Here is a 15,654-nt window from a genome sequence, read left to right as displayed (position 1 = left end):
AGGAGAAGGGCAGCGTGGGCACAGACAGATGCACACCTCCCCCAGCAGGACCCCCGTCTTCTGTGAGGCTGTGGCCGAGCACTTCCGTCCACTGTGAGAAATCGCAAGTGCGCCTTCCTTCCTACTGAGGTCGGCCAGGCACGCCGCCCAGACCCACGTCCCCGAGTGTCGCTCCTCTTCCCAGACTGCCCATGGCGAAGTCCTACACCGCAGGCTCCCAAACGGTTTTTGAACTTGTTTTCCACAACACACACCGAACCACGTGGCACGACCCAGTGCAGACAAATCGACCTCATGTGGGTCAGCTGGGCGGCTGATGGAAAATGCTGATTCCTGGGCCCAGGGCGGGCCCAGCTCACCACCTCCCACGGTTGGGCCAGGGCTTGGGAGGCAGGGTCCCCGTGCTAGAGGCCACCCCTCTCAGCTCAGCACAGAGACCCTCGTCATGGTCCCAAGTTCACAGTCTGGCCAAGCTCAGGCCCCGTACTCTTTGTCCCTCCTCATTGCGATCTGTTCTCTCTGCCTGGTGAACAAACACTGTCTGCTGTCACCTCGCTGCCACCAGGCCCCAACCATCCCGGACCAGTCCCTGCTCCTCCCCAGGGCTGCCAGCGAGCTTCACACCCATCGGCCAGCAGCCCGCTGCACAGGACCGCCACTCCCAGGGTTAGGGGCTCCTCTCCCTGGGGCTCCCCCGTGTCTAGACTCCGCCAGCCTCCCTGGCAGCAGAGCCGGGGACACGGGACATGCCTCCCGAGCAGGGTGAACATGCGTTTAAATAGGACCTTTCTTCTCCCTCCGGACACTCTGTCGGAGGCCTTTACAATGTGTAAATGACGGTGGCGTTGAAAAGCATTGGAACACAGCAAAATGCAAACTCATACATATTCCTTGTATGTGTGAGACTCGGGAGACTGTACACACATGGACTACCTATGTGCGTGTAAGTATGCATGCTATCCACGCACAGGATGTACATGCCTGTACGTAACCATACACATCACCCACACAGACTCTGGTGTGTGGGTCCCAGGGAGCCTTCCCGGCTCCTAGGCAAGGGCTAGCCCGAGCTGCTGCCCTGCCCCCGAAGCCCCGCCCTCGGCCCCGCGGTACTCACGTCCAGGGACTCGAGGCAGTACCAGCAGAAGGCGTGCTTGCAGCTCTTGCACATCATCTGGGCGCAGCCTTCGTCCCGCTCTATGTAGACCTTGCACTTGGGGCAGCGTTTGATGGGCGCGTCATCCTCCTCGGGTCTGAAGGCCGAGCTGCGGGACACGGTCTGTCAGGCGTCGCCCGCGGACCCGGGGCTGTCCACCATCCAGGGACTGTGGGCCCGCCTCCCCAGGAGCCGGGGACGCTCGTTATCAAACGAGAAAAAGCCAAAGAGACGAGAACTCCAGAGAACCGCCACCGGAACTGCGGACTGGCCCCTTCAGTTTGGGGGACAGAGAGCAACAGCTGCACATGTGCCACTTTAGAGAGAAGTACCAACGAGCAAAGTAACCCAGGGCAAATGGCTGGGAACGCAGGAATCTGAGTAACGGGGTCACGGCCAGAGCCTGGGTCCTGATCCGCGTGTGTTTATAGTTTCCGAAGGGCTGAGCATTTTCATACACTCTCAGAAAAATGCCACAGAAACACAGGGGCAGCCTCGTTGGCTCTCCCTGGTCCTCATGGCCTGTCTCCCAGCCGGGGAAATGCCGGGGACAGAGGCCACATTAGGGACAGCGTTTCGGACAGAATCAGGTAAACCCTGGAAGCTCTGGGGCCTTCCGGCATGCAGGCACTTAGCTGGTATGAACAGTGCTTTTCCGGAACTTTCTGGCCCTCGAATTACACTTGAAACATGGCGACAGTAAAGGTTACGGGGGCAGGTGGGACTCTGAGGGCACTGCCGCCGTCCACACGCCTCGGTGTCTGAAAGACTCGGGAGCCGCCCAGGTCCCGCTCGGTAACGCGGGCGGAGGGGAGACTGGGTTTTGCGAAAACAGACTGTGTGATGGGCGAAGAGCTGAGCGCGCTGTTGGTCAGAAGTGTCACCGGGCCCTGGGCCTCAGGACCGGGGACACAGGCGGGGGGCTGAGGACTGCGGCAGCCCAGGGTAGCGCCCCTCCCCAGGCCAAGACCTGGGGTGACAAAGGTCGAACCGGGGCGGCCACGGCGTCCAGAAGGACCAGCCACGCGAACAGAGGGACTGGACACAAGACGGCTGCGCTGCGTCAGACCGGCCCCCATGGGGGAACAGGGGGGGCGGGGGCGGCGGCCCCCCCGGGGACCAAGGAGCTGAACAAAGGCGGGCACCTGAGCCAGGCTTCGGGGTGGCAAGGAGTCCCAGGGACAGGAGGAGGCAGCGCCAGGCATGCCAGGCACAAGTGCCAGTGTGTGTTTGGGACAGAGCAGGGGTGTCTCTGTGCAGGCCGGGCTGTGGGGAGTAGGGGCGGGGGCAGCGGACTGGGGGGAGGGGAGGGAAATGGGGCCCAGCTGGCGACCACCCCTGGGGGTGGATGGTGAGGGTCTGTCTGTTAGAAATGTGGTCCTGGCAAGTGCAAAGCCAACTCCTGATGGAACCACAGGCCACTGCGGCCTTTCAGGATGAGAAAAGGCGAGTGGCATCACTTCCCTATGGTTCAACCCACGAAATTTCAAGGTGCAGGAGATGGTGTGCAGTGCCCACCGGGGCACCAGCTGTGTAACTGGGAGGGGACAGGGGGCAGGAACACAGTAGCGACTGACAGGGTTCTCCTGACAGGCTCGGCATCTCGCGGATGTGGTCCCTGGGGGACCACAGGCCCAGGGACCTGTTGTCGGGATCCTTCTGATATTTGGGGCCACCTCCCACCCACGGCGCCTGGCTCCTGCAACCCGTTTCAGGTCCCCTTCCACAGTGGAGTCTTGGGAAAATCTCAGGGCACAGAACCCCACACAGGAACTGACTGTCCACATGTCTGTCCTTCTAGGCAGACAGAGTGCAGGCTGGCTCCCAGACCCCTTCACGTCTCCAGGGCCCTGCACAGCACCCTGCCCACAAATAGTCCTCAGAATTAAGCCAAAAACAAACCATCCACCCCAGGTGTGAACGAGACTCAGCAGAGGGGGCTGATCTGGGTGCAGCCTTGTCTGCCCCGTGGCACCGGGGGAGAGGAAGCCCCCGCCCCCATCCTCCAAGCCCTGCCCCTCCACCCTGTGCACTGAGCCTACCTGGTCTCCCCGGGGAGAAAGGTGACCGGCACGGACTCGGGGCAGCCCTGGCCGGGGTGCCAGCTGGCCTTGCAGGCAGAGCAGAACTCTGTGTCACAGGCTTTGCACTGCACCAGCTGAGGTGTCTGCAGTCCCATCTCCTGGAGCTGGCACACAGCCTGGCAGGTGGACGCTGGGCACCACGTCCGACAGGGGTCCAGGAGCACCTCTGGCACAGGGGACAAGAGGGACAGGTCAGATCTGGAGAGGGACCGGTCTCAGAGAAGGGCACCCAGTCAGCACGGTCATCAGGAGGCACCCACATGGCTTTCTCCTCCTCTCCAGGCATCCCTGCCTCCGACTCTGCTCCAGACCCCCCCGGGGTCCCCTCAGGATGCCCCCGCTGACCCTCCGAGAGCCCGCACACCACCTCCCCCAGGACGCAGATAGCTGAGGCTGGCCTGTGCATCAGCCGGGTGGCCTCGAGGCCTGGCCCAGAGCGAGATGCACAGCAGACCCTCCGCAGACGTCCGATGGCCTGTCCCCCTGGGGCTGCCTCCCTCCCACGGCACACCTCAGCCTCGAGCTAACTGCGGTGTAGGGGGATGCTGGGGTCTTGCATCCCATGGAGGTCAAGCTGCTAAGGAGCCAAATTTGATGAAAGGAGTCAGGGAGTAGGTTTGGAAAACAGGATACGGTGCTGCTATTTCTCCGCATCCTTGCTCACAGTGCCGGCATGCCTCCACACAGCGGGTCCCTGGCCGCCCTCCCTGTGAGCCTGGTTTTGCACTTCATTCAGCCCTTGTGCGGTGTGACTCTGAATTCTCGGTGAGGGGCAGTGGAGGGGGCGGTGACAGGAGATCTCGGAATATGGCTGGTGTCCCGCCAAAGCGTCCGGGCCGTTTGCAGGGCCTGCAAGTGGGCCACGGGTGTCCACGCTCCTCAGCAGGGTGGCTCTAGGGAGGGAACCCGAGACGACTGAACTTTGCTGGGAGACTTGGATGAAAGGCTGTGCTTATGGGCCATGGGCCGGCTGGCAGGCGGGGCAGGCCCCCTCCTCCACATCTAAAAGGGGATCTGTCCTCACTGGGGCCCTGAGAGGGCTGGGGCAGGAGGTGGCCCCACCCAGTGGGCTGCCACAGGACATGCGCGTTCGACACGTCCCCCAGTTCAGTGGGGAAGCCAGAGTCAGCCATCTAGGAAAAGCTCGGACCAATCTCACCGTCCACTGCAGGGGCTGATGGCAAACCCTTCCTGCAAAGGGCGGGCGGTGAGCATCCCAGCCTGGGAGGGCCATTCGGACTCGGTCCCATGCTCGGCTCTGCTGTGGCAGCACAGAGGCGGCCACGGTGATCCCTAAGTGGGTGTGCCAATAAAACTTTATTGACAATGCCGGGCCAGGGTCCGGGTGCACTTGGCCCCCTGGTCTTGGCTGACCAACTCCTGACCTAACTCCCCGCTCTGCCTTTTTCACTGAGAGTATCAGCCGATGGCATGAAACTTCCAAGCGGGTAGGCCTGACAGGATATTAGAACAACCTGAGAACATAAACTCTGGAGTCCAGGGACACGTGCTTCTCTTCCATCGACCTGCATCGTGAGAACGTAAAGCCAATACACCCCCACAGTGAGTCCACGAGGCACAGCTGCCCGTTATTAGCTGCCCCCAGTTTCGACATCTGCTTTCCTAAGACTGGTCTGGCTGTCAGACCCCAGGAGGAGGCCTGTGGGAAAATGCAGCTCTGCCTCCCGAGAACCATGCACACGGCGGGTGGCTCCCTGCTGCCGGCCTGAGCTGAGGGGACAGGCGACAGGAGGGAGGGCTGCCCTGCCCGGGCTGGGTGCTGGGGGCTTCGGGGAGTGCCGGGAGCATCTCGGTGTAGGGGAGACACCCACATCCTCCTCGGGAATCAGAGTCCCGTCCCTCCCTTCTCCGATTCATCTTGAGGACTTCCCTACACAGCCCCCCATCTTCCCTGCTCTGCCTGACGGGGCCACGGGGTGCACGCACCCAGGAAGGGCCCTGCAGGCTGTGGGTGCTGCGTGCCCAAGTCCAGGCGGCACGTGGAGAGAATTCCAACCTGGCTCCGACCACTGTCAGTGCTGGTTGACCTGGGAGCCCACGCTGAGACCCTCCTGGTGACCTCGGCAAGGGGCCTGGCTCCCGAGCCCTGTGCTGTCTCTCCACGCCCCCTTGCACAGAGGGGTAGCCGTTGCCCGCTCTCAGGAGAGGCCAGTCATAGTATGGCGTGCAGGGCAGAGGGGACTCAGTTACGGTTTCCACGGTAACGACTCAACTTCTGTCCTCGTGGAGCTGTGGCGTGTGGCACTGCCTGTCCCACGGGCAGAGACTCCTGTGGGAGAGGCGCAGGGCAAAGGCCCTGTCCGCTCCGCCGACAGCTGTAAGCAGACGTTGGGGCACGGGGGCCCCTGTGCACATGACCCGGGGCTTTCCTCTCCCCCCTTGGACTTCAGTGAATTCCGCATCAGCATCCCGACTCGGAGTACCGCCAGTCGGGTGTGCCAGGTCCGTAAGGACATCCACCCTGGCTGGTGTGCTTAGTGGATTGAGTGCCAGGTTCAAACCCAAGGATCTCGGTTTGACTCCCAGTCTGGGCACGTGCCTGGGTTGCAGGCCAGGTCCCCAGGAGGGGGCGCACAAGAGGCAACCACACATGAATGTTTCTCTCCCTCTCTTTCTCCCTTGCCTTCTCTCTAAAAATAAATAAAATCTTAAAAAATTTTCCTCAAAGAAAGGAAATCCACCCTGGGCAACACCAGAGGGCCTTTCTCTCCAGCTGGGGCCGAAGTGGGTTTATACTTGTATGTATGGAAAGTAGAACAATAAGGAATAACAAGAGTACAAGAATAAGACAGTGTCGGACAGACTCACCCCTGCGACCCCGCCTCTGCCCCACCCATACACACATGCGTATCTAATAATAGACTTTAAATCCACCAGGACGTCACATTATAAGGGTCTAATATTCCTATAGAAGAAAGTGTACATAATACAGTTTCAAACAAGGCGAGCGGGACATTTTCTGGCACACTGGAAGAAACCAATCAGAACTCCCAATTCCCAAAGATACTTTAGTAATAGCTTACTGCAGCAGGTTCCTGAAAGCTTTACCTGTATAAAAGCCCAAGACTTTTTTTAAAAGGTGTTTGCCTTTTCTAAGCCCGGTCTTCCCTTGAGAAGTCGCTGTGACGGGCACGTGCCCAGTCTCGCGCCCCCACCCCGCCCCGGCCCCTGAGGCCGGTATGGAGCCTTAGAGCCTGTGCGCTGGCTGCCACCCGGAGGCTGCAGGCCCCGTCCCGCCAGGAGGCAGCGTCACTGATGGAGCCCTGGCTCCGGTCGGGCCGGAAAAGCTGTTTCATCTCTGAGCTTCCCTGTCCTTCGAACACATGAAACCGCACCAAGGCCTGCCTTTGGCCTCAGCCGATGGCGGTGGCGCTGGCTGAGGGGTGAGGCCCCCAGGGAGCCAGGGCCAGTCTCTGGGCACCAGGGGCTTCTGGAGAGATGGGCACGGCATGAACGCCTTGCGACCCGGTAGGGCCGGTGCCCCCATGGGAGTGGGACCCCCCTGTGTACACCACAGGGGGCACCCAGAGAGGGCGGGGCAACTCCCCTCCGAAAGCCGTCCCCAGCTAGTCTCTGGGGCCCTCCAGTCGGGCGGGCAGGCAGGGGCTCCGAGAGAGAAGCGGCCCTCACGTGCCTGCCGGCTGCCTGCTCGCCAAAGGCCTGCCTGGAAGAGTGGAGAACTCACGTCGAAGTCGAGGCTTTTCCGTCAGCTCAGACGTTCTGCACCACCCGGGGACGGGGTTTGGGGGGACACCAGCCATGGGGTGTGTGGAGGAGAAACGAGCATTTTCAGAAAACCCTGGGACTGTCTGAATTTTCTTCCTGGGCATTTCAAAGGGATGGCACAAGCCCACCCGTGTTTTCCAACCCGATCTCGGAACCCGCCGGACGACAGCCATAAACTGTCGCTGTGTTTCACCTCTGACATTTGAACCTGCAGACAAGTCTTTAGTCATATTAAGTGTGAGTCCATTTGCTCTGGCTTTTCATGTGGCAAAACATTTTACAGTAATAGGTTTGACAGTGTATTTTTGAACCTAAGTCAAGTTGGCTTCATTTTTATGCAAGAAAAAAACCTTTTTTTGGACAAAGCCAAGGTACTGAAGAAATCAGAGTCAAAATGGGGCGGAAATATTTACCCAGCTGCATTTTTAAATTAAATTCAATGTCACCAAAAGTTCACTCTCCTACAACCCCAAAAAACCACCACTTTCTGTTGAGATTCTCTCAGGAAAATGTTTACCGAAGGGCCTGAAAGTCTCAGAAACCCAAATTCATCAATTTTAGAGCTGCTCAGACTGATTTGTGTACCGTGTGCCATTACATTTAAGAAATAAACAGTCAAAACCAAATGATGGATGCCATTTAAATAAACAAGCTCTGGAAAAGAAATTGTAACGTCATCAAAAACGTTGTTTTCTGTTTTCTTAAGTTGGCTGCTCATTGCTTTTTTCCTGAGAAGTAATCCTCAAGAGGAAGTGTCTCTAGCATTTCTTTACAAAAGCACATACACACATGGAAATTTTCCACATTTAGCTCAACAGGAAGCCCCTGACCCCCTCCTCGGTCGACCCCTCACTCACCCCCACGTGGGTGGTTTGCGTGGAAACTGGAGCCGGGGCTGCATCTCAGAAGGGAGCCTCTGACGCCCGCCCTTCTGCACCCCCCGAGCTGGAAACCTCAGAATCTGGCCTGTTCATCTGAAGTTTCACCTGCACGTGTGTGTGTCCTCCACAGGAGCCCTAGGCCCTGGTTGCAAATCTATAAGCGAGGCCAGAGGGGATCCACAGACTCTGGAAACACCGTGGTGTGGCCCTGGTGCCAGCAGAGGACAGAGGTAAAGACGGGCCCTGCAGACGTTGTCAGGCTTTGCGGTGTCGCCACAGAGATGTTGTGATTATGTCACAGCTGCCCTGCGCACGCTTCACACCTTGCTCCACGCCACCCACCCAGGTGCTGGGGAACCCCAGGGCCTAGGCAGACGGGGCTCCAGCCTGGAGGGCTGTGCAAGGCGGGGGTGGGAGGTATGAGCTCTCACCCCACCCTGCCCAGCCAACCACAGTAGATGGGAATGGGGTGAGTCAGTTAGCCTCGGGGTGTCAGTTTGCAGTAAGGACAAAGTTGTGTAAATTACTGAGATAACACCGCCCCCCGGAGGCCAGTTTGGCAGGAGACCCAGCAGGGAAAGGTCTGGCTTCGCCTGGGGGCCGTGGCAGGGTGCACACCCGTTTCTCCGGGCTCGGCTCCAGGCCTCCCACCAGGCCTCAGAGTCTCTTAAACTCCGTGCAGGTCTGAGAGTTTAGCCCTCAAACTGCTGCGCTGAGGCCAAACGCATCTCTTTAAATCTCCCCCATGAGGACACATCCCTGTACCCCTGGTTTCGGGGACGGTCCCGCTACACCCAGGTCCCTGACAAAGGCCTCCTGATCCTGAGCTGGCTTTTCAGAGAATTCAGACCGCTATAGCCAAACGGTGCCCCCTCCTCTCCCCTGAAAACACTCCCACCAGCTGCCTGGATTCTGTCACGTGATCTGTAACTGGCAAACAGGCTGGGCACCTACCTCGTTCAAACTGTAGCTTTTTATATCTTTGCATAATTTCAGCCGCAACCATGCACTCGATCTAAGGGAGGAAAGACAGAAACAAGACCCATAACAAGCAGGGACTCGATGCAAGCCTGGCAGAAACGGTACCCACGCCCCCCTGGTCGCAGGATGCGCTGTCCCGGGCACGTGCCTCGCTCTCCTGCAGGTGGCCCTGCTTGGGGCAGGCCGCATCCGGGCAGCTGATGGCGGTTTCCAGTCCTTCTTTGATCAAGAGCTCCACGTACTGTTTCAGGCACTGAAAACAAAAAAGAGAGCGGTGTCTGCAACGTGCAGTGATGCATTAAAAGGCAGAAGCAGAAACAACCCCTCAAGCACGTTGGTCCAGTACAGGTTGGCGTCTTCACCGTGCAGCCCGGAGCTACCATCCAATTGGAGGTTTAATTCGCACACCTGTACTGACGGGGTGACCCTCTGAGCCAGGGACCACATTCTGGTGCACAGAACTCGGGCTGGGCGGGATCTCCGCTCACAACCCCAGTGGGGACAAGGCCCAAAGTCTGCCAGCAAGGGGACCACTGGGGAGGGAGGGCCGGAGGTCATCCTGCTCAAGTGCACGCTACTGTCCACTGCGACAGGAACGGGGTGACCCTTCCCTTGGTCAGAGGTGAAAACGGAGTTTCCAGCTCAGCCAGAGAGCCAGGGCCCAACCAGTCTGGGTGCTCCCAGCCTCGAGCCCTGCTGGGAGCCGCCTGCAGGGGCCCCTCACTGGCTGGGACTCCTCACCACAGCGCATGACTCCAGCCCCCAGGCTGAGAGCAGTGACAGAGGGAGGCTGATCTCCCAGCAGAGATAACAAGGCCCCTTACCCAATCCCTCCTGCACCACAGCCCGCCAGTCTTAGAGCCCAGGCTCCCGGAGAAGTGTCTGCATTCGAGCTCACAGTCGGAAGGGAAGACACGGCCCTCCCCAGGTGAGCTCGCCCCACAAAGGGGCTGAGATACAAACTCTGGGAACCCACGGGGCACAGGAAGCTGGGTCACTGGCATGAAGGATCTCCCTCCCCAGCACCCCCCAAATCCACCTCTGACCGGAGCCCCAGGAGCTCTCCTGGGGTAACACCCACACTGTTGTAATCGCACTGTCAGAGCAACTCAGCAGGAAGTGCCTGCAGCTGTTTCCCAAGCGTCCCAAATGCATAATCCATTCCTGGCATCACAGGAACGCCCCAGGGGGCGCTGGACCGGGGTGGGGTGGGGGGGTCCTGCCTCTGCTGGGAGGGGCTGCAGGCGGGAACAAGCCAGTCTCTCTGTCTCTCAGCCTCCCTCCCCCACCTGCAGTTTGGGTGATTTAATTCACAGCAGAGTGTGAGAACTTTATGCCAGAGAAATGGCTTGGAGAATTACCCTGTATTTTGCCATATATAATGCACACTTTTACCCCCAAATTTTTTAGGGAAAAATAAGGGTGTGCATTATACATGGACAGTACCTGAAATACTTTGTGTCTGTTCTTACATGTTGTAATTGCTTGTTACATAAAATTTCTTGTACCATAGCATGTTCAAACATCCCTCAAATAAATACCAAAATTCCTACATAATACAAAAAACAGGTATCTAAATGTAAATAAATTAAAAATTGAATTAAGTAGAGGGGGCACGCAAGAGGCAACCACACACTGATGTTTCTTTCCCTCTCTTTCTTCTTCCTTTCCCCTTCTCTAAAAATAAATAAAACTTTCATTTAAAAAAATTAAAATGAAAGATTTTCTTCCTGCAAGTTTGGGCCAAACACTTGGGTGGGTGCACATTATACATGGCAAAATACAGTAGCACCTGTTCAATATAGAAATTATTATTTCTGTATTGAAATATAGAAATTATTATTTCTGTATTGAAATATAGAAATTATTATTTCTGTATTGAAATACAGAAATAAGAGAGCTTAAATTAAATTCCCAGAGCTCTGCTCAGGGGCACTGAACAGAGTGCTGTGACCTCACACACCCATGGCGGTGGCGGCGTGTATGACGGAGGCCCCTGCCTGGCATCCCATTCCGTTGACCGGCCAGAGGTCTGGGGACGGCAGGGCCCCTGAACTGAGACTGTCCTCAGATCACCTACACTTCGCCAACTCAAGAACCGTGAAGAGAGCCCAGAGGAGCGAGGCCGAGGAAGGCGGCCGAGAGCCCCGTCTGGGGCCTCTCTGGGGCAGGAGAAGGCGGTGGTGCGTCAGAGGGAAGTGCATGGAAACCAACCCCAGGTCTCAGGGAAGAAGGGGAGCAGGAGGGGGTCACGCGGAGCCTCCATCGGGCCTGCGCCCCCTCTGGCAGCACCGGGTGACCTGCATGGGGACACCATGCTGAGCCCCTGCACCAGGGGTTCATTGGCTGGGGGGGAGGTCATGGAAATGTCCTACTTGTGGCCTCGTGCAACACGAGGAAAGAAAGATCGAGGCCATGGTCTCTGGAGCTTGGCAGACACATGGAGCCCTTGTCCTTCTGGACAGAGGCCCCGGCGGTCCTGGGCGGGTCTGTGCCTCGGGTCTCCCCACAACAAGGTGGGGAGTCACGGTTCTCTCCATGACAAGGTAGGGGGACCTGTCCACCTGGCCCCATGCCCAGGACGGGCGCAGGCTCACCGAGTGTGACTGATGAGTTTGTGGTCTGTCTGTCTGTCTGTGTGACCTGTTTCTTACTGTCACAGGCAAACAACAGAAATAAAGATAGAAAGCTCGGCAACAAGATCCTTGTTCTGCTTCCTGTAATTCAGTTTGTCTACACTGGGTGTCTGGGGGCCACGTGCAGAACGCTGCAGAAAGGTGCGTCCCGACGGGCGTTTACCCTCCCAGAATAACAGACAGCGATCGCGCTGGTGGAGGCGAGAGCCCAGGAGGCAAGATGAGCCTACGTGTCACCATGTGAGGTCGCCATGCCAGCACGTGCGTGGGGCAGGCAGCGAGTCTGGCTGAGAGCCACCGGGAGGCGAGCATGCGGTGCCACCAGAAGGTGCCGACACCGGTTACAGAACGACTCTACACTGGGAGGATCCGACCGTTTACCGGGCAGCGGGGAAAACGAGCCCAGTCTCCCCCAGAGAGAAAGTGGGCCAGGACGCCCCAGCTACGTCTTCCGATCTCGCAGTCAAAGGGCGTCTGGAAAGGAGTAGAAAGAAACGGGCTACCAGAAACTTCTGTGAAAATGAGTGCCCGGCATCCTCCCCGTCCTCTCAGTCACAGATGTCGGCCATCAACTGTCAAAGTGCCCCTTAACCCCTCGCCCACCAAACGGAGCAAGAGGCTCGCGGGAGTGGCCATGGCACCAGCAAATGGACCAAACAGGCTGTTTGTTTTACGTCTCAAGAATCAGAAGGGGCTCGGGAGACCAACACGCATGCCCCTTTGGGTATCTTGCTGGTGGGCGGGGGGTGTGGGGGGCAGGTTCCAGGCCCTCACTGCTACAGGCCCTCACTACGGAGCCTCTGGGAAGGGGCTGGGAGGTCGGCTTTGGGATGCAGAGGCCAAGGGCTCTGAACGGAGAGCGTGGGTCCCTAGGGTCCTTCCCTAGGAGGGACAGGCTGGGGCCTAGGACATATGATGCAGGAGGCCCTCAGCCCTTGACCTACGGGGGCAGATGGAAATGGCCTCACAGCAGCCCTCCGCCCTTCCTGGAGTCTGTGGCAAGCGTTTACTGAAGGGCCTCGAATAGGTAATTATGCAATTGCAGTGCAGGGAGCGAGAGCCCTGCAGTGCAGGCCCCTTCCTCCCAGGCAGGCAGCACACAGGTGCCTCCCTCCCCGCCCGGAGCTGCAGGAAGAGCCCGCTCGGCCTGCAACGTTGTAACTTTTCATAAACGGTCTTAGAAACATCACAGCGGGCCTGCTGTTGCCCGGAAGCCTCTCTCTGAGGAAACAGTGCTCCTTTTCTCCTTTCACAGCCCAGCTTCAAATTAAGCACTTGATCTGAATTATAGTTGCTTATTTATTTTTACTACTACTTCCTACAAACGGAAAGCTAAAACGACACCAAAAAGTGAAGGCCCCCGTAAAAAGGCTGGGCGAGTGGGCTCGTCCAGGGGAAGAAGTCAAAGCCAGGGCACCCCAGGCCCGCCCGCCAGGACGGCAGGTGTCTGCCCGGCAGCGGACTGTATGAGGGCACCAGGACGGGGGGGGGGCAGGGGGGCTGGCCTCCACGGGGGCGGGGGGGGGCAGGCATGTGCATGAAGCTGATTCTTTCACCCGCAGACCCGCGCCACCGGCTGGCCTCACCCTCCTGTGCTGGCCGCTGCCGCTCTCTCCTCCCAGCCCTCCTCAGCTCCCAAACCCGCCAAGCCTGTCCTGTGCTGCAGGGGAAGTCCCTCCCCGGGCCCTAAGGCGGGGACGCTCCTCAGCCTGTCCACTGCACCTCGGGATCCAGGGAGCATCACTGGTCGGCTCTCACGAGAGCAGGGGCGTGGGGGCCAGGATTCTGCCCCGCAGAACGCCGAGCCGGGCACAGGCAGAACGCGGAGACGTGAAAGGTCCCAAAGCCCCATCTCCTTGTTTGTCAACAGAGATGATGACACTGAATGGGCTGATGTCCCAAGGAGACCATGAAACACAAGGAATGAGTTCTGTGACGCGGGTGCCAGTGAAGAGCACGTCTCATGCAGACGGCAGGAAGACAGATGGTCGTAACGCACAGGTCCACATGCCCACACAGGCGGCCGGCCTGGTCACAACAGTGACATTTTGGCATTTTTAAGTTTAAAGAAAGCGGTTCCCCCTGGCTGGTGTGGCTCAATGCATTGAGCACTGGCCTGTGAAGCAAAAGGTCACCGGTTCCATTCCCAGTCAGTGCCTGGGTTGTGGGCCAGGTCCCCAGTAGGGGGTGCACGAGAGACACCCACACATCCAGGTTTCTCTTCCTCTTTCCCTCTCCTCTCCCTTCCTCTCTCTAAAAACAAATAAAATATATTTTTTAAAAAGTGGTTCTTTTTTGCATTTTTTAAACATTCCTTGAATGGAAAGAAAACTTCAATAAACTGAACTGAAAAGGAACCCGACCCCCTCCTTTTCCCTCTCTGAGTCGGCACAGGGTCGGAGTTGGCCCAACAGAACAAGTCCCTGCAACTGTCACCAGCAGATCATGGGGCCCTGGCCAAGGCTCCCTTGTAAGAAAACCCGACTGTGACGGCAGGAGGTGCACATTGTAGGTTAGCTGCAGACCAGGGCAAGCCTACAGTGCGGCTGGATAGCCCAGCAGCGCCTCCTCACTGGGCCAGTGCTGTTATGACCCCCGCACTGGGCTGCTACCGGAGGTGTGGCTGGGCCCCCCTCTCTGGACAGCAGGCCGTGCGGGCTGCGGCAGCTACGCTGCATCGCCCCCCAGCTCCGAGGGGTCTGTGGGACCCACAGCCTCTGCACCGGGGCTGGGGGAAGGGTGTGTGTGACCCAGGGAAGCCCTGCCATCGATCACCACAGGAAAGCCTGGAAGGGAGACCTGCTGCCTGCAAAAGCGAGGTCGCAGGCTGGCTCGGGGTCTGTAAACGCGAGAGCGCAGCCCCGCCCCCAGCCGGAGTTCCCCCCCGCCCCCCGCCCCCGAGACACCCACCATAGTGCAGAAGGTGCAGCGGCACTGGGCGAGGGTTGTCATCTGCTCCAGCGGGTACTCGCCGAGACACAGCTTGCAGGACACCAGCGGGTCCAGGGCCAGGTCCCACGTGGGCCGGTACCACGCCGTGGTCATGGCCGGGCAGCCTGCAACGAGAGAAGTCGGGCAGTGGGACAGACGCTCGCTCTTCCCTGGGAACTGGGGCAGTCGGGGCTGCTGCCTGCTGCAGGAGGTGGGGTGGGACCGAGCGGCTGCAGCTGGGCCAGGGGTTTCGGGGACTCACTGGGGTCCTCCGAGAAGTCTTAGCCAGAGTCCCCTGGCCTGGGTCTATGGGTGACTCCTTCCCCACATGGACTGTGATCTCCAAATTTCAAAAGGTGTTACCCAGTCTCCACCCTCCCCTCCACCCCTCTGAGGACCCTGAGGAGGCCGGCTCCCACTCGCCAAGCACCGGGCCCAGGAGAGCAAAACCTTGGCAGCTGCGGACAAGAGCTGTTGTTAGAGCCGATGTGGGGGGGACCAGGCTGGCCTCCAGCTGGGTCCGTCGGCGAACCCCGGCAAGGTGGAGGCCAGTGTTCGGGCCGGGACTGGCGGTGGGTGGTGCAGCCCCGTCTCCACTGGGGGAGACCGGGGAGTCAGAAGGCAACCCCCTGGGAGAGTGGTGTGGGGAAGCTGAGCTAGACAACCCAGCGAGGCCAAGCAGTTTGGGCGGCTTGCAGGCCGCTGGTGCAACAAGAGGGCTCTCGAGAGCAAACCGTCTGTGCTTGTCCTCCCTGACCCAAGGACACACAGTCCCCCGGGGGGGCCAGCGGGGGAGGAAGGCTACGCCAGGGGAGAGATGACACTGGAACAGAGGGAGGGAGCGAGCGTGGGGGGGTCTGCGGACTCCCCTGTCTGCGCCCCCTCCCGGGAGCAACAGCCCCCTCCAAATCCCAGCATTTCCCCCACACAACCATGCTCCTGCAAGCTCCAGGGAAGGTGGGTGTCGGGGTCTATGCCCACCCCTCTCAGGCGGCTGGCCTCTGACAGTCGGACAAAAAAGTGTAACTGTAATCCGGTCCCCAGCAGATCAGGGACAGAATGGAGCCCGGGCTCGGCTGCCCCCGCCGTCCGGCCCCACAGGTGGGTCCCTGCCTGGGCAACTCAGTCCAAGGTCAGCGCACTTCCTGTTGTCAGCAAGCAGCTCTTTGACCGGGCTTCAGGCGAAGTTCGCATTGGTGGGAACCTTCCAGACTATTTAAACAAGCCTCATTATTTGG

The 15,654-nt window shown here is 59.0% G+C and overlaps 1 protein-coding gene across 3 annotated transcripts in view; it reads right to left on the bottom strand.

Moving 5' to 3' along the window:
- RNF144A (ring finger protein 144A) overlaps positions 1-15,654 on the bottom strand; it is a 69,553-nt gene that overhangs the window by 5,896 nt on the left and 48,003 nt on the right. For all 3 annotated transcript variants that reach the window (XM_037048673.1, XM_037048674.1, XM_037048672.1), the window contains exons 2-6: positions 14,396-14,541; positions 8,998-9,102; positions 8,823-8,883; positions 3,199-3,406; positions 1,118-1,265 (exon numbers count right to left, since the gene is read on the bottom strand). In XM_037048673.1, the coding sequence (XP_036904568.1) occupies positions 1,118-1,265; positions 3,199-3,406; positions 8,823-8,883; positions 8,998-9,102; positions 14,396-14,530 (657 nt within the window). In that variant the 5' untranslated portion in view covers positions 14,531-14,541. The remainder of the gene's footprint in view (positions 1-1,117; positions 1,266-3,198; positions 3,407-8,822; positions 8,884-8,997; positions 9,103-14,395; positions 14,542-15,654) is intronic.

The sequence above is a fragment of the Sturnira hondurensis genome, unplaced genomic scaffold (assembly GCF_014824575.4).
Source record: "Sturnira hondurensis isolate 20B ecotype Veracruz unplaced genomic scaffold, ASM1482457v3 Scaffold0006413, whole genome shotgun sequence".
NCBI classification, from domain to species: Eukaryota; Metazoa; Chordata; class Mammalia; order Chiroptera; family Phyllostomidae; genus Sturnira; species Sturnira hondurensis.
This window is presented reverse-complemented; position numbering and strand designations above follow the sequence as displayed.